At 48.6% G+C, this 18,125-nt stretch overlaps 1 protein-coding gene across 5 annotated transcripts in view; it reads left to right on the top strand.

The window, feature by feature from the left end:
• Nucleotides 1–9,838: 9,838 nt before the first annotated feature.
• The window catches only part of GK (glycerol kinase), a gene marked incomplete at its 3' end in the record, with an annotated part of 127,241 nt that continues 118,954 nt past the window's right edge, over nucleotides 9,839–18,125 (top strand). For 2 of the 5 annotated variants that reach the window (XM_081952248.1, XM_081952244.1), the window contains exon 1: nucleotides 9,840–10,094. In XM_081952248.1, the coding sequence (XP_081808374.1) occupies nucleotides 10,011–10,094 (84 nt within the window). In that variant the 5' untranslated portion in view covers nucleotides 9,840–10,010. Of the gene's footprint in view, nucleotides 10,095–18,125 lie in introns of all 5 variants that reach the window. The other 3 variants (XM_081952245.1, XM_081952246.1, XM_081952247.1) reach the window with 2 other exon arrangements.

Here is an 18,125-nt window from a genome sequence, read left to right as displayed (position 1 = left end):
TCCCTCCCAGAAGACCATCATCTCCTCTGGTAACAACCACTTAAGCCAGACCCCCGTGTTGTATAATTTTTTTGATAAGGGGGAATATTTCCTCCTTCTCTCTCTTATTTTTGGGGGGATCTGTTTAAGAATGGTGACCTGTTCCTCTTTGTATTTCAATGGTCTCTCCCTTTGGGTCGCAAGCACCTCATCCCTTGTGGATCTCCTGACAAATTTAACATGTACCTCTCTGGGAACGTTGTGACTTCTGGCATGTGCTGTGTTTATTCTATATGCTAGATCCATATTCCACCATAATTGTTTCTTATCTCCTTAATATAATCTGCTAAAATTCTGCTCATAATCTCTTTAAGATCTTCATTTTCTTCCTCTGGCAGGTTCTGGAATCTAAGAAAAAAGGACATTCTTTCAAATTCTATTTTTGTCAGAAAATTTTCTACATCTGTGTTTCCCTTGCGTGTTGTTTTAAGGTCCTCCCCCATCTCCGCTGCTCTCTCCTCCAACACCATAATTCTTTGCTTATTCCCAGCAATATGTTCTTTAACGTCTCTGATCTCTTCTTTAACCTCTGCCATTTCTTTCCTCATTTCATTCTGCCCCTTCATAAGTTCTTTAAACATTTCCATAACAGATAGTTCCTTTGTGTCCTCTCCAGCCCCTCCTTTCTGCAACAATGAGGTGATCTTAGACTGTTGCATTGTGGGGCTGGGGGCAGCAGATGACGGCGCTGAGTGCGCCTTGCCAGTCGGTGGTTTTCTTGCAGCCATTGGTTAGGTTCAGAGATGCAAATCCTTTCCAGAGAAAATGGTGTCCGGGGATTCCACAGCAGAGCTGGCCTCAAAAGGCAAATAAAAGCGGGGAAACCCACAATCCCAATAGAGAGATAATCCAAGAAGTGATTCCAATAATCAAAGCTCAGAAGAGCCACAGAAAGAGGTTCCAGCTTCCCTTTGAGAGAGTACAGCAAACAATCCACTTTTCTTTACTTTCTCTTTGGGAGCAGTTTCAAAGGACAGGTTTCATTCATATGTAGACAAAGGAAGGAGGGCGGGCGCCATCTTGGCCCTCCCTTCCGCAGGGAGAGAAGTCACAAAAAGTTTTTCTTTCCCTGTTTTTTAAAGGCGAAGGTCAGCTTTAGAATCATTTCTGGCAATTGTAAAAAGCCATTCTCATTCACTGTCCAAGTAACTAATCAGTCATTATTCTCTCTCTCCGAGAGAGTCCCTTTAAATGCCGCTTATTCCGAGGGGGGGTAATAGAGGAACCACCCCCCTCTAATTTCCATTTCAAAAGCCAGAGCACACCAACTCACGCACATCTGTAGCTTTCTTTCAAAGTAAACAAAGAGCACCAGGTGGGATCCGCACCTCCAGCCTTCAGCCACGCTTCTCCTTTAATCTAAAACCTCCCAGGGCCGTCCGGCGAAGAGGCGACGTCACTCGCTCCCCCCCCCACTGCTCCCTGGCGCATAGGCGAAGCTGGGAAAAACACACCCACCGGCTGGCGCCTCTGTGGGGGGTCCCAGCAAGCCGCCTTTCGGCAGGAGACCCTTTGTTCGAGTCTCCTGTGCTCCTTTCGGAGCCTGCCAAGGGAGCGATTGGCAGACTACACGTCTGTCGCCATTCGGTCCCGGAAGCAGAAGTCAAACTGGAAATGTTTCTGTTATGTCCTTGGCTTCGCCAACATGCTGATGCAAGATCATCCTTGATTGGCTGAAAGTTTGACAGCAAGAGGGGGGAAATGGAGCAATCCGATTGGTTGCCCCATCTGACAGCATGCATATAAATAGCTGTCAGATGGAAGCTTTCCCTGTTGCCAGTTCAGAACTGTTGGTTTACTGTTAGCTGTTAATAAACCTGTTTGAATTACGATCCATGTTGCCTCAGTCCTATCCCTCAGGTCTCTCTTCAGACCACTGGTGATGAGGATGGGATACACGGACTGAGGAATTGGATCAGCTAAGTCACTAGGCAAATCAGAACTGAACACGTTCGAAAGAAACACTGCCTCTTGCCTAAGGTAATTTGGAGCAGTCCGTCCTTTTCAGGATGTCTACCCTAGCTACTTTTGCAGCCTTCTGTCTGGCAACTGAGCCTTGGGACACGTACCTACAATGATTTGAGTGCTTCCTCGAGGCTAACAATCTGACCTGTCCAGCAGCCACAAACGATCATGTTTTTTAAGCTCTTGCAGCCCAGAGATGTACAGTATGGCCATAGCTCTCTCTGCGCCTCAGCCTGTACAGTTGGTGCCATGGAACTAATTGATAGACAAGCTGAAGAGCCATTATGCTCCAGCCCCATCCCAAACCGCAAGAAGGTACGCATTCCGGCACAAACTTCAGAAGGACGGAGAATCCATAAACCACTTTACGGTTTCCCTCAGGTCTGCAGCCCTGCACTGCGATTTTGCCAACCTGGATGATGATCTTCTTGATCAGTTGGTCTGTGGAGTCAGGCTACATCATAGACTATTGGGTCACATAGACCTGACCCTAAAGGCAGCCCTCATAGAGACTCAAGAGTCCAAGATGTCAGACAACTCGACCACGGAAATTCAAAAATGTCAAAAAGCGCCTCCCTCTGCTGCTCGGTCTTTAACAGTCCACCATGACGAGGAGGGTGGCAAAAAAGACAGCAGAGACGAAGAAGATAGCATAAGCTGCCTCAGGGCAAATTCTGACAGGGGGCCTCAAAAAGGAAAACTTTTTCCTCAAACTGCCTGTGCTGGATGGGGCGGCAACCATGCCAGGGCTTTCTGTAAATTCAAAACAGCCTTGTACCACTGTTGCAGAAAAAAAGAGCATCAAGCAAAGGTCTGCCAAGCTCTTTCTCCCCCTGCCAACCAGCCACAAGGCAGGGAAGATGTATGAACCTCGTTCAGACAACCTGCCAACCCCAGAGAGGACTGTTTTGCGATCTCCCTTGATTGCCACATCACTAAGGTCTCCATTGGCCAAGCCAATGAGGGGAGCACCAGCAAACTTTATCTCAATGTCAGCCTTGAGGGAGCACCCTGCAAGATGGAGGTGGACACTGGTCCTCTCATTCCCTCATTTCCTGGAGCATGCTTAAACGCTTAGTGCCCTCTATATCTAAGAAACAGCTGGACTCTTGCAACGTTAGGCTGCGAGATTACCAGGGAACCGCCATCCCTATTGTAGGCAGTGGCACATTTGCAGTAGTCACTGAGCGTGGGTTGCCTCCCTCTCGTTGTCCAGAAACCCCTAAAAAAACTACTTGGCCTTGACTGGTTTGCAGCTTTAGGACTCAGCGTTTCCGGCATGCACAATACCTCTGCTGTCACTTCTCTGAAGGATGAGTTCCAGTCCCTGACTGAAGAATTCGCGGATGTCTTCAAGGACGGCCTTGGTAAATATACAGGCACCCCAATTTCCTTTAGTTTAGACGGCCAGATAGAATTTATATGCCTCAAGCCAAGGAGATTATCTTTAGCGCTCTGCCCCAAAGTGGATGCAAAACTTGATAAACTTATCATCCAGGGGGTGTTAGAACCCGTAGACTATGCCCGCGGGGAGACCCCAAATGTCATTCCAATCAAGCCTGACAGCTTTATTAGGGTGTGTGCTGATTTTAAGTGCACCCTGAATAGAGCATTGCAGGCCAGCCCTCTGCTTCATTCCTTGTGCTAGGGGTCTAAACTCGATCTGGCGCAAGCATACCAGCAGCTCCCTGTGGACGATGCCAAGGCCGATGCGCAGACTATTGTCATGCAATCGGGGAGCTTTTTGCTGCAAACGCTTACAATTTGGGGTCAATGTTGCCCCAGGAATCTTTCAAAGCCTGATGGAGTACCTGCTCCAAGGCATCCCTGGGATAGTTCCCTACTTTGATGATGTGCTGGTCTGCACGCATGACCAGCCTGACCTCATCTCTAAACTAAGAGAGGTGCTGACTCGTTTCCGCCAGATTGGATTACAGCTTAAAATACCCCAAATGCTGCCTTGGTGTTCCCCAAGTGAAATTCCTGGGGTATCTTATTGATGCCAAGGGCATACACCAGCGATGGCGAACCTTTTTGGGCTCCCATGCCAAAAGCGGGGGGAGTGCAAGGGGGTCGTACGCGGGCATGCCATACCCATAATGCTATGCACACGACCCCCCTTGCACATGTGTGCACGTGCAACCCTGCGCATGCGTGCACGACCCCCCCCTTTTGGCCCCTGATAGACCCATTTTTCACCCTTCCCAGGCTCGAGAGGTTTTCAAGGAGCTTGGGGAGGGCGAAAACAGCCTCCCCTGCCCTCCCGAGACAGACAAGGGCTTCCCTCCCTCTCCATCCAAGCGGGCTACTTGAACGGCTCCAGCCCGTTCTGATGAGGATCTGCGGTCCGGAGCACTGCTGCTTCCAGCCGGGATATATTCTGCCAGTCCCCTGGCAACGTCTTTATGCAAGTAGCTTGCCTCCCTGCCAGCAGCTCCTCCAGTATCCCGGCTGGAAGCAGCAGCGCAGCAGTCTCCATTACCAGGGGCGAAGGGGTGGCGGTGGCGAGAACGGCGACCGCCGCCCCTTCCCCAACAGCATCTGTTGCACTTCCGCTTCCAGCCGGGATGGTGGCGGAGGAGCTGATGGCGGGGAGGTGAGCTACCCGCATAAAGATGCCGCCGAGGGCGTGGCATATATCCCAGCTGGAAGTGGAAGCACTTCGGACTGTGGATTTTCATTGGAGCCGCGGGCTGGAGCTGTGCAAGAAACCTGCTCGGGCGGGGGTGGGAGGGAGGGATGCCGCCAAGGGCCTGGCAGAATATATCCTGGCTGGAAGAAGCAGGTCAACAGCCGCCGCTACCAGGGGCGAAGGTGTGGCGATGGCGAGGACGGGCTGTCCCAGGCTTCCTTCCCTTCTCCCCCCACCGCCAGCCCAAGCAGGCATTTTGCACAGCTCCAGCCCGCGGCTCTGAGTCTCTGAGCAGTCCGGAGCGCTGCCACTTCAAGCCGGGATATATTCTGCCACACCCTCAGTGGCATCTTTATGCAGGTAGCTCGCCTCCCCGCCAGCAGCTCCTCCGCCAGCATTCCGTCTGGAAGCGGAAGCACAACAGCCGCTGTTGGGGAAGGGACAAAGGGGTGGCGGTCGCCCGTTCTCGCCACCGCCACCCCTTTGCCCCTGGTAACGGCGACTGTGGCGCTGCTGCTTCCAGCTGGGATGCTGGAGGAGCTGCTGGAAGGGAGGCACGCTATCCTCATAAAGACGCCACCGAGCCTGGCTCGCTGATGTGGGAGCAGCTGCGGTGGCTGCCCAGTTGCTCCTGCCCTTCCCCCTGTGGTTGTAGCTGCTGCTCTTCTGGGGCGCCTGAGCCAGCCAGGCACTCCAGACTGGATCCTCATCAGAGCCGCGGGCTGGAGCTGTGCAAGTAGCCCGCTCAGGTGGGGAGGGAGGAAAGCCTGTTCTTGCCGTTGCCGCCCCCTCGCTCCCAGTGGCTGTCATAGTGCTGCTTCTGGCTGGGGTGGGATTGGCTCCAGGGGCCGTCCGCCCGCTCCTGCCCTTCCCCTTGTGGCTGCCGCTGCTTTTCTGGGGCACCCGAGCCAGCCAGGCACTTCAGACCGCAGATGAGCCACCGGCTGGAGGGCTGGGGCCATGCAAGAAGCCCGCTCAGGCAGGGAGGGAGGGAAGCCCCGACCACAGCTCTACTCCGCTAAGAAATGATTGCCGAAAACCCCTCTCCACGTCTTTTGGCACGCGCGGCCGTTGCTCTTCCTGTTGCTATTTTTTGCGTGCGCATGGTGCCAGGAACCAGATCACCAAATGGCCGACGCGCATGTGCACCCTGGAAATAAAAAAATCATTTTCCTGGCGTGCACATGCGCGCTGGGCAGCTCCACTTCTGCTTTCTGGCACGCCAATGCACGTGAAGACCAGCTGGCTGCTGCGCCGGAACCCGGAAGAGGAACTGGTGATGGTTCCACGTGCCAGGAGAAATGGCTCTGCGTGCCACTTCTGGCACGCATGCCATAGATTCGCCATCACGGGCATACATCCTACACCATCCAAACTAGAGGCCATCCAAAAGCTCCAGCCCCCTCTAATAAACTAGAGCTTCAAGCCTTTTGGAGGCTTCTGAATTTCTATGCAGACTTCCTGCCACATAAAGCCTCGGTGGATGAACCACTCCATAGATTTCTGGCAAATAAGCCTGCATGGCACTGGGGCAAGGCAGAAACTACCACATTCACTGCTGTCAAGTCTTTACTGACTTCTAAATCCATTTTAGTCCAATATAGTGACAGCTTGCCCCTTGTACTGGCTTGCGACGCTTCCTCTTACGGGATTGACACCATGCTCAGCCACAGACTTCCTAATGGCTCTGAAGCCATTTACGACTATCTCTATGGCTGCTATTTTGAATTAGCCATAAGCCTCTGTTGGGGTTGTTAGCAGGCGATAAACAAATGCCCCAAATTCTGTCCCCTAGGACAGAATTCTTAGCAGTTTATAATTATAAACTGTTCCATTGGCCCAGCAAAGATCTGGGGCATGCAAATGCCCTCAGTTGTTGCCCTCTGCCTCTCTCTGTGGTTGACTCTGCTCCCTCTTCAGCCGTTTTGCTCATCGAGGACCTACCAGTCCTCCTGTCTGCTACAGACATCACCTACCATTCGGCCAAGGACAGGACCCTGGTGCAAGTGCTAGACTGAGTAAGAAGGGAGTGGCCGCAGGACTCTGTGCCTGTGGAGTTCACACCCTTCAAAACCAGGCAGCACAAGCGTTCTAAAAGGATGCCTTTTATGGGGCAACAAGGTAGTCATGCCCCCTAAATTGCAACGGCATATACCAGCGATGGCGAACCACACACACACACACACACACACACACACAGACATCATTTACGCAAATTTCCTTCTTTTGGAAGCTTTAGAATCAGAAGGTACCTTAGAGGTCTTATACTTCAACCTTCTGCTCAATAACGGAGCCCTTCATAGGGAGCAAAGCAAGAACTTACTGATCCACCATGAAGGCAAGCTTCAGAGTGGTGGTGGCAACAGCAGCGGAAGGAAAGGCCCAGAGCACTGGCAGCGGCACTGTGGGAGGGCGGCCCTTGGGGCCCTTCGCAGCACAGTGAAATTTAGCAAAGTGCTGTGGCAGAGAGAAACAGCTTTCTGGATGGGACTTACATGACCCACAGTGCTGTGCTGCGAAAGACGCTCTCGCTCTCCCAGCAAGAGCAGTGGTGGAGAGAAGAAGCCGCTCCATGTGTTCTCCAGTGTCTGTTTTCTCTCCACTGCTGATCTTGCTGAGAAAGCGAGAGTGTCTTTCACAGCACAGTGCTTTGGGTCCTGTAAATCCCATCCAGAAAGTCCTGCAGCAGAGAGAAACAGCATTCAACCTGGCTGCTTCTCTCTGCCACAGTGCTTTCCGGATGGGATTTACAGAATCCAAAACGGCAACTCCTGGTTGCTAAATTTCTGTGCTGCTCAAGATGTTTCCCCAGCAAGAGCAGCGGTAGAGAGAAAACAGCTGCCAATCAGTGGTGGATTGCAGGAGGTATGCCCTGGTATGGGCGTGCTGGAACCTGCCCGGAGTACTGGGTACTTATCTGTCCTTTAAGCCTTTGGCGCATACAGCGCCTGCACAACGCTCCGCCGAACAGCTGGAGTGTCGCGGAGGCTTGCGAAGGCATCACAGGTGGGTATGACGCATGCGCATGCTGCGCGCGCCCATGTAGGCAACACTGGGCCCATTCCAACCGTACCAGTTGGAACGGGATCCGGAACCCACCACTGCTGCCAATCCAGAGAACACGTGGAGTGGGTCAGCGGCTGCTTCTCTCTGCCACAGTGTTTTACAGATGGACTAGTAAGGTAGAAACCTTATCCAAACTGCTTCAGCCCACCTGTGCCCATGCTGCTCTCACTCACTTCCTCCCCACTTGTGCAGGTCAGGTACATTGCTTCGGCCTGGGGAGAGGATGTAGTATAAGGCCAGGGCAGGGTTCTCTAGGTGAGTGTGGGCAGCAGGCCTGGCCACAGGGACTGCCAGGAAGGCAGGGAAGCATGGCGGGGCTGTGTGTCGCTTGGACGGGAGTAGGGAAGGCAGGCGGGAACGGTGGAGGGGCAAGCTAGCTAGGCCACGACTTACTTACAGGCTTACTTACCCAGGCAGGCAGATCAGAGCTGCTCAGTTGGGCAGCAGGCACTGCGTGGGAAGGCAGGCAAGTTGCAGAGACTGTGTGGTCAATGCAAGCAAGGAGCCACAGTGTGCTAGGCCGGGGAGGCTAGATGAAGAGTGCCTGGGGTGGGTGGGGCGAGCAGCGGGCAAGCAGGGAAGACGAGTGGCGAGCAGGTGGGCAGGGGTGGGGCCATCCAGAAGTTGTAATTGCCAGTTCTCCAAACTATTCAAAATTTCCACTACCAGTTTGCCCAAACTGGTCCAAACTGGCTGAATACCACCTCTGGTATAGGAACATAACAGTGTGAAAAACCCTGATATAAGGTTTTATTTACAATTGCACTATTTTCTTTGAAACCTTCTTCTTTTAGGCACTGAAACATTTCTAAATAGGAGCAAGAAACTTAAGCAATTCTGAACAGCATTGTTTGAACATGTCTAGTTTTGATTTCACTTGATCTCAAAATGAAATAAAAAGCCTTATTGTTTGTGTTAAATAAACATGTGCCCTCATTTGTTTAAACAAAGGTATAAAGGTAGAAAGCTATAGTTTTGTCACTTTCAGTATACATCAGTCAAAATTAACCCAAATTCTGATCCGTTTAACGATTCTTGATCACATGCTGCAGAAATGCTTATGTCTAAGTGTAGGAAGTTAAAACCCACCCCTCTCCTAGAAAAATGAAATATCCTGGGAAAAGGCAGAATATTATATTTCCCTGGATAAGAAATGGAGAAACATGTTTTTAGGAAGGAAACAGACTCACTCTTAATAGCCTCCACCTTTGTCAATGGGCCATTAAAGGCCTGAGCCAGTCTATTCTACATAGCAAAGACCTACCTCCTTCAGGTATAACCATCTGCAACAGAAACTCACCACATGGCATCTGGGAACTTAACCAAGCTTGGGACTCAAAAGGCAGACAGCCTACAAAGTTAGCTAAGACTCCCACTTCTTGGGAGTCTGACAACCAATCTGGATGCATTTCTTGCACAGGAACTGGAAGCTGTGGGGTGGGGCCAAACACAGGGTATAAAAAACTCAGGGACTCTCAGCAAGACCCTTTTCCCTTCTTTTTCTTAACTCAACATCTTAGAAGCATGTGATCCCCTTTTTGCCTAGGACCTCAAGCCATGTGGTCATGTCCACCATTAAAATCTTTCTAAGGAGCCTCCATATTTCCAGTGTCTTTTTCCCCACTTGGAATTGGACCCAGAAGGACCTTTCTTCCAACACAAGAATATAGATATAGGATAAACTTCAAAACTTATACCCAACCTTTGAGGACATTTCAAGAATTAAAGTAGAGCTCCCGACTTGCTCACCAGAAGAAGTTGTAAAGATTTTTAATGGCAACGATTACTGCCAGGTAAACGTGCAAAGATTAGCAACTTTCAGCATGAGAGAAAGGGAATTCGCGTTGCCTCTTGACGGACTGGAATGGCGGATTATTTCATAATAGGCAGAGGAACGCGGAAATCGTTCTAAATTCCTGGCGAGGAAGCAACGATTCTTTCCCCAACGTTTTGCAATCCGAGACAGCGACAGTCAGCGAAACTCGAGTTAACCTGAAAGCCCATCAGATACGTCAGAGGCATGTGATCAGTCGTCTCAGAGGCAATTGCCCACTTCAGAACCTTTATCCTATTTCCTGTGCTTGGTGGAAAACCCCGCCCCCTTCTGCTTCAGTTCGCCTGCTGATTGGCGCCCGAGCGGCAGCATGTTGGCCAGCGCCCTTTTCTCCGCCTTCAGTCTCTCCTTTGAGAAGCCACGCGCATTTGGCTTTGAGGGCGCCGGCGTGAGAGCCTCTGGATTCTCTGCCGCTTCTTACTCGGGCAGGGTCGCCTAGGAAACGGGCCGGGGGCGCGCCGATCGAGCCTTCCTATGGCCGCGGTTGTGGCCCATTGTGGAGCTATGGGTCCCCTAGTGGGAGCCATCGACCAAGGGACCAGCTCCACAAGGTTCTTGGTAAGCGCAAATAAACACGAGGAGCGGTCGCTGTTTCCATTCGAGAACAAGGCGAGCGAATCACAAAGGAAAGGCTATTGCCCTTGGGAATGTGGAGGTCGCCGGCTAGGAGAAGCGGCGGGCATGTGACTGTAAGGGGAGCCACTTGCCCGACCGACTCGGCGGGAAAGGCTCCCGGACATCCCTTAACAGGTGTTCAGGTTCATCTATAGAAGCGAGAGGAAGGATAGATGAATGAACAGTTGAATAGCGATAGTGTGAAGTTGTTTTGGCCCACTGCGAAATAAAATGAAAGGATTCTGGAGTAGAGGAAGTCTTTTGGATGTGATGCAAGCCTTCACTACGTTTAGTTCATTTAGCAAATAAATAGTGACATTATTTTTGATACCATCATTAACATAATTATTCTGCTTCTTTGTCTTTCTTTTTGACAGGAAAATAGAACAGATTTTTACTGTTTCTAAATGGGATGGTATTTTTAATTGCTCCTAAATGGAACTGCAATTTTATCCTTTCCTTTGCTGGAGTGAAAGGTAGTTTCAATTGGATTGGCTTCCATTAGCAGCTAGAATATGTATCATCTTGTCATTCTTCCTAGCCAGCTTCCAACAAGCAAAGTCAATGGGGGAAGCCAGATTCACTTAACAAATTCATGATTTAATTAACAGTTGCAGTGATTTGCTTAACAATTGTGGCAAAAAGGTCATAAAATGGGACAAAACTAACTTAACTACCTTACTGAGCAATGGAAATTTGGATCTTAAGTCGGGGATGCTTTCAGATGAGGATTTTATAAAGCAGTTTCATCCTTTTCATCCTCTTCGATTTGAAATCCTCATGCATATTCTGTGTATGGAATGGTTCTAGTATCACCCTCTAAGACTGACTTAGTTCATTACATAATCTTTAAATCCAGAGGTATTGGATGAGGGCAGTGAAAGTTTTTTTAATGGCATTTAGGTATTTTAGTGCAAGTTATGTGATTATCTTGGGCATGTTTATTTGAATCATCTATAAAATATATAAAGTGAAGTTTTGTTTTCATTCTTGTCAGATTGACTTCTGCTCATTACAGGTAGAAGTTTTAGTGACAAGTATCAGAAAGGAAAGAGTTTTTGTAATTTAGTGTTAAAAGAGTTTTTAAAAATTCTGTAAATTTCACTAATGGCATTCCTTAATATTTTTTTCACTCTAAATATGAGTCACTTCTTTTTAAAAGACAAAGGTTACTTGGAGAACTGACTAGAATTCATGAACTTGTTCTCAAGTTATGAAAGAGTGGTAGATGAAATTCATTGACAGACTAAAATACCTGCCTTTGTTGAAGTAAAATGCCATCACAGAAAGAGGAGTGTTTAGATTAAAACAATTTTAGTCTGGGAATGTACCAAGAAAAAATATTAACTCTACAGAAAGTTTAAATGTTTGTAGGCTCTTGCAACCTGCTTTCAACTTAGCATATATTTCTCAATTTTCAGAAGAATCTAAGTAAGAAACATTTTTATTAATAATGATACTAAATCCAGTTTTGTGTACCATATGTATTAAATATTACAAATGGAATTAGTCCCTCAGAAGGAATTGTGAACTGACAATGACTTTATAAAAGTGGTGCAAAGACAGCTGCCAAAGACAGCTGCAAAAACTAAGGAACCAGTAAGTGGACTGGTTCTTATAAACCTCTCTGGATAAGGAGAGGGAGATCATTCATATTGATCCATTTCCCGTCCCCCCATAAGGAGTCCATGTGTCCCACCCCCCATGAGGAGACTACAGGGCAGTTTTTTTTCCATATTTGAGCTTTAGGAGACAATGGAATCAGCTATCTTGCAAGCCTTTTAAGAATATTTGATTTATTTATATTTCATGTTTCTGAACTGCCCATCTTCTTGAAAGTTACTAAGTTGACAAACCTCATTTTCTAATTACTTTTGAAATTTGACTATTAACCATCTTAAAATTATTAGAAACCTTTAGAATTACAAGTATGAAAAGAATATGAGCTTAAGAACTTTGGGGGAAAGAAACCTATTTTGGCTATCCTGGCTCTTGCAAATCATAACAAGATAAAGGATGATTTTATAAACTAGAACTAGAGACAAAAGTGTTGTGGCCCAACAGTGGCCGGCTGAGCTGTTGGTGGAATCTGACAGCGATGAACACTATGGGACTGCCCTGGAGGCTGAGGAAGACTCTGGGTGGTGTTCGGAGTCAGAGCAGGGACTAGAGAGGCCTGTTGGCCACCAGGTGGCATCTGAGTCAGGGAGCAGTGAGGAAGAACAGACGGAGGCTGTTCCTGAGCCCCACCCCCACCCCCTACAGTACTTGTTCTCTTCTGTAACCTGTCACCAATCGCATCTTTCTCCCAGCCCGCTCGATCACCTTTCCTGGTGCCAATGTTGCTGCTTGCCATCTTGCCCCATGGAGCGAAACACCCGGGGCAAATGGTGTCTCAGCGAATGGACTAGGGTGTGGGACGGAAGGCCAGAGGCCATTGGCCAGGGAGAATGGCCAGAGGAGGGCTAGCAAAGGAGAAAAGCTGGCTGTGAATGGGCTGAGGCAGGTGGCTGGAGGCGAATGAGGCGCAGCTAAGGGTGAGAGCCTAAAGGTCCTAGACCAGTGGTTCTCAACCTTCCTAATGCCGTGACACTTTAATACAGTTCCTCATGTTGTGGTGACCCCCAACCATAAAATTATTTTCGTTGCTATTCTATAACTGTTATTTTGCTACTGTTATGAATTGTAATTTAAATATCTGATATGCAGGATGTATTTTCATTGTTATAAATTGAACATAATTAAAGCATAGTGATTAATCACAAAAACAATATGTAATTATATATTGTGAAATATTTATTTCTAATTACAAATGAATGAAATTTTGTCTGGGAAGTTTAAGAGCAGGCTCCCGGCTCTAAGTGGAAAGAGTGCCTTTCTTTTAAAAAGACAAAAAGGAAAAAAAAACAGCCACCAATTCTTCCTTTCTTTCTCTTTCTCTCTCTTTCTGTCTCTCTCTCTCTCTGTGTGTGTCTGTCTGTCTGTCTCTGTGTGTGTGGCTCTTTGTCTCTCCCCTCCCTCCCTCCCTGTCTCTCTGTAATTCTCTCTGTGTCTCTGTGTCTCTGTGTCTCTGTCCTCCCTTCCTCCCGCTTGGTCTCTCTGTAATTCTCTCTCTGTATCTCTCTGTCTCTCCCCTCCCTTCCTCTCTGTGTGTCTCTCTGTCTCTCTCCTCCCTCCCCCATCTCTGTCTCTCTGTGCCTCTGTCTGTCTGTCTGTCTCTCTCACTCACATACACACACACACAGAGGCACACACACGCACACACACACACATATACTGTGGTCACCTCACCTCCTGTTCTTCGGGTGCTGCACAAGCCCACGTGGCGTGCGCTGCCCTCTTCTGACAGTTGCCTCGTTTCCAATGTAGGGGATGGGGAATGCATGCGTTTTCCTCCCTCTGCATGGATTTCCCACCCCCTATTGATCCTGTTGTTGCTGGAGCTGCTTTTGCTGACTACAGCATGGTGGTGGGACTCTTGCCATCGGTTTAGTGGCCCGCCTTCGTTACTCAGGCAGGCGGAGGAAGAAAGGAGGCTTGTGATAAAGCACTCCTGCCACCAAGGGCGAAGGGGAGCACCTTCGCCCTCGACTATTGCATGCTTCCTTTTTCCACCCGCCTGAACTAGCAAAGAAGGTGGGCCACTAAACCACTGGCAAGAGTCCCACTGCCATGCTGGAGTCAGCAAAAGTAGCTCCAGCAATAACGGGACCAATGCTCCCGCCCCCACGTGATCTCCTTTCATTCTCCATCTGCCTCATTTGGGCAGTGGGGGGGCTTTCTCGCACACCACTAAATCGCCCGCTCGCCCACATCCAAACCAGCCCGCCCCTCCCTCTCTGGAGGGGGAGGGAGGTTCTTTCCAAAGACTGGTTTCTTTCCTTCCCTCCTGCGGCTGGAAAACAGACATTTTTACAGCAGTGCAGAAACAGTTCCGGGCAGTCAGTTCCGGCTCTCCCTTCCCCAAACATGACCCATTACTGCTTGAGCCACTATGCTGAATCCGGAACAGTGGTGGAACTCTTGCCACCGCTGAGAGCTTCGCTGGCAGCCGCTTCTTGCTGCTTCTTGCCTTCGGAGGGTGTTGGAAAGCCTCGGAGAGCAGCTTCTGCAGAAGCCCGGGCAACTGAGAAGAATTTCCCACCATTACGAAGTCTCCCAAGGCTGTAATTGTATGGGGTGTGCATGCGCAGCTATGTTTTCCATGGCGTGGAGCCGCGGCGACACTGCGCTGCCAGCGATGACTCCGGAGCCCATCCGGGGGATTTCGAGGAACGCAAGGGAGAGTCTAAAGTTTAGAGTTCCAATGGTCTTAGAGACCACTGTGAAAAGGTCGTTCAACCCCCAAAGGGGTCGCGACCCACAGGTTGAGAACTGCTGTCCTAGACCCAAAGAAAATACACACTCCTTGAGTTCTATGGTTTTATGTGTCAGGACATAATAAAAACCATCTAGTCCTTAACAGTGCTTAAAAGTACAATCTCAGATGAACAACAACATATGACATATTACACTATGTCATTATTTATTTTACAAAAAGAAAGCCAAAACCGAGAAGCCATGTGTGAAAAACTAAGTACACCTTATGATTCAATGACTTGTAGAATAGCAATGGCAGTTAGACTTACATACTGCTTATATACTTCACTCTCTGAGCAGTTTGCAATGTCAGCATATTGCCTCCATCAATTTGGATCCTCATTTTACTACCTGAAAAGGATGGAAGGTTTAGTCAACCTAGAACCATGATGGCAAACTTATGGCATGCGTGCCACAGGTGGCACATGGAGCCATTTCTTAGGACACCTGAGGTGTCTTGTTGGCTCCAGCGCGCATGCGCATGCTGCCAGCTGATTTCAGCCTTTATTTTCACCCGTTTTTCGCCCTACAGAGGCTTCCCTGAAGCCTCCAGAGAGCGAAAAACAACCGAACGTGCAAACCGCTTCATGGCATAGGGCCTAGTTACATGCAGGATCGCATCCTGCCCCACACATCCCTACGACCGATTCGCTCACACAGAGAGGGACTTCTCCGGGTGCCGTCCGCCAAACAGTGTCGGGGGGCGACACCCAGGAGCAGAGCCTTCTCTGTGATGGGCCCAGCCCTGTGGAATGACCTCCCCCGTGACATCAGGATTACGTCCGATCTCCGCTCCTTCCGTGTACAGCTGAAGACCCACCTCTTTCAATTATCTGGCCTGGCTCAATCGTAATTTTTCTCTTATTCCTCCTAACTGTTTTTTAAATTGTTTTTAAACGTTAAATTTTTAATTACATATTGAGTTCTTACAATTGGGGTATTTTAATGCTAATTTTAACTGTCTATATGATGTAATTTGTTACCTCCTCTGTGTCCGTGTCCGTGTATGTGTATATGTGTTTGGTATGTATGTATGTCTATTTGTTTTTTATACATTTTCTATGTTTTATATGCTCCATTGTACGCCGCCCCGAGTCCTACTTGGAAAGGGAGCGGCTAATAAATTCAATTTATTATTATATTTATTATAATTTATTATAAACCGGAAGTTCAGGAACGGACTTCCAGTTTGTGCATTGGGCCATTTTTCTCTCTCCGAAGGAAGAAAAAAAGCCCTATGGGCAACCCAGAAGTCAGTTCCCAAACTTCTGGTTTGTGTGTTGGGCCATTTTTCGCTCTCCGGAGGTTTCAGATGGCTTCCCTGAAGTTCAGGAATGGACTTCTGGGTTGCCCGTAGAGCTGTATTTCACCCTCCGGGGCTTCAGAGGGTGAAAAACGGCCCAATACGCAAACTGGAAGTCGGAAAATGGGCCGTTTCTGGCCTCCAGGGGGAAGGCATCTTTTGTCCTCCCCAGGCTTTTAGAAAGAGTCGACCCTGGGGAGGGTGAAAAACCGGTCCACTGTGCCATCACATACCAAAAGCGGGAGGTGCATGTGAGGTCTCATGGGGGAGAAGGGTGTATAGAATTATTGGTGTGAGCACACGTACGTACGACCACCACCACCCGCTTTTGGCACACAATGGCAAAAAGGTTAGCCATCACTGACCTAGACTCAGGGTCGAACTTCAAACTGTGGTCAGTTAGCCTCAATACTGCATTCTAACCACCCTGCCACAAGAGCTCCCTGTCAGGGTTCCAAATAGCATCCAAAATTAAATCAGACCAAGGCAAAGTCTTGCTCAAAGTTCCAATTTATTAAGAGAGCCATGTTGGCGCATCTGGAAAAACCCAAATCTGAAAGCTTCCCGGTTTTCCCAACCCAGTTGAAAGTTCATGATCTTGCCCCCACACCCACAAGTCCATCACATGGTCCAATCTTCCACTGCCATGCTGGCAGTTCCAACCATCTCTGGTCAGGTGCAGAGGGGTAGAGACAAAGGATGACCTTGGCTTTCTAGAAAAGAATTTTATTTTGGCTACATAGCATTTAACTCCGTATCATCCCCTCTCCCATTTCCCCACAATAGAAATGGCATAGTAGAATAATAGAAAGTGTGGCAGGGCAAAGATCCAAAAGAATATGGCTGCATGCCTGACAGGTGGCCTCTCAGAAAAAAAGTGTTTCCTGAAAAGAGAATAATGTAGGGGTTAACATAAGCAGAGCTAACCACCTCTCTCCCCAACCCCCCCCAAGGGGGCCATTTGGCTTATTGGGAAACTTATAATAGAATTGTTTTACTAACCTATCAGCTTTTGCATTCCAACTTTTTACCCAAGTAGCTCCGGAGAAAGGCTACCCCTTCCAATGCACTAAATATTGCAACCGACCTCTATACAACCAAAATCCAAAAGAATTTTCACTTCATAGTGTGTTTTTCCCTCTATCACTACTGGAGGAGGGGGAGGCTGGGTGGACAGTCTTAGGTTGGACCCAATCACTGTCTTAAGTAAGCTGTAATGAAAGACTGGGTGAATTTTTCCTAGAATTCTGGGCAGACTGAGCTGAACCGTAACTGGGTTAATTATTTTCACTATTGGGAACGGACCTAGAAATTTTGGGCCTAATTTCTTGCTAGGCATTCTTAACTTTATGTATTTGGTAGACAAGAAAACTTTATTCCACACAGAAAGGGGGTTGGAGTGAGTGGTGTTTACGCGACTTCAGCGAAAGGTAGAAAATCTGACCAGTTGTCTTGTTGGTAATCCACGTAACAACGGAGGTACTGTTCCACCATCGCATTGGCTTTTTCCTCTGCTCCGTTTGTACTCAGTTGAAAAGCTGAGCTAAGTCCTTGTGTGGACCCAATGGACCTCAGGAGCTCTCTCCAGAACTTGGCGGTGAACTGAACTCCTGAGATGATCCTCCTGGGTATTCCGTGCAGGTGGTAAATGTATTTAACAAACATTTTCACTAGCTTCTTTGCAGATGGTAGTCCTGAGCAAGCAATGAAATGGGCTTGCTTGGAAAATAGGTCAATGACTGTCCAAATGACTTTATTACTGCCGCTGTCTGGGAGCTCGACGATGAAGTCCATTGTGATCTCATCCATAGGGTTGGGCACTCGTTGCAACAATCCCAGGGGGCTTGCCTGGCTGTTTTTTTCCTGGTTGCGCAAGTGGCACAGCTTTATGTCTTCAACTTCAGATTTCATCTTTGGCCACCAGAATTGACTCCTGGCAAGGTGGAGCATTTTTAGGAATCCAAAGTGGCCTCCTAACTTCACGTCATGGCTTCACTGTAGTACTTCCAACTTCAAGGTTGCGGGAATGTACAGTTTGGATCCTTTCCAGGCTAAACCGTCTCTCATTGTCAGGATGTCCTTGTTGTCATTGAGCCAGGGGTCTGCGGGCAGTGCCGATTTCATTGCTGCGGCCAGCTTGTCTTGGCTTAGGGTAGGTGGTCGGTTAGTCTGGCCTCTGGTGGTGACTTGGGCCGCCTTTTGGTGGGAAGGGAAAAGGATGGGATGAACCACTTCTTCCCTCTTACGGTTGTATTGCAGTTTTCTTGATAAGGCATCTGCCAGCAAGTTCGTCCCTGCGGGGATATGTTTCA

This window comes from Natrix helvetica, assembly GCF_964273705.1.
Source record: "Natrix helvetica genome assembly, chromosome: 4".
Lineage (NCBI taxonomy): Eukaryota > Metazoa > Chordata > Lepidosauria > Squamata > Natricidae > Natrix > Natrix helvetica.
The sequence above is the reverse complement of the archived record's forward strand: the minus strand, read 5'-3'. Positions and strand labels throughout refer to the sequence as shown.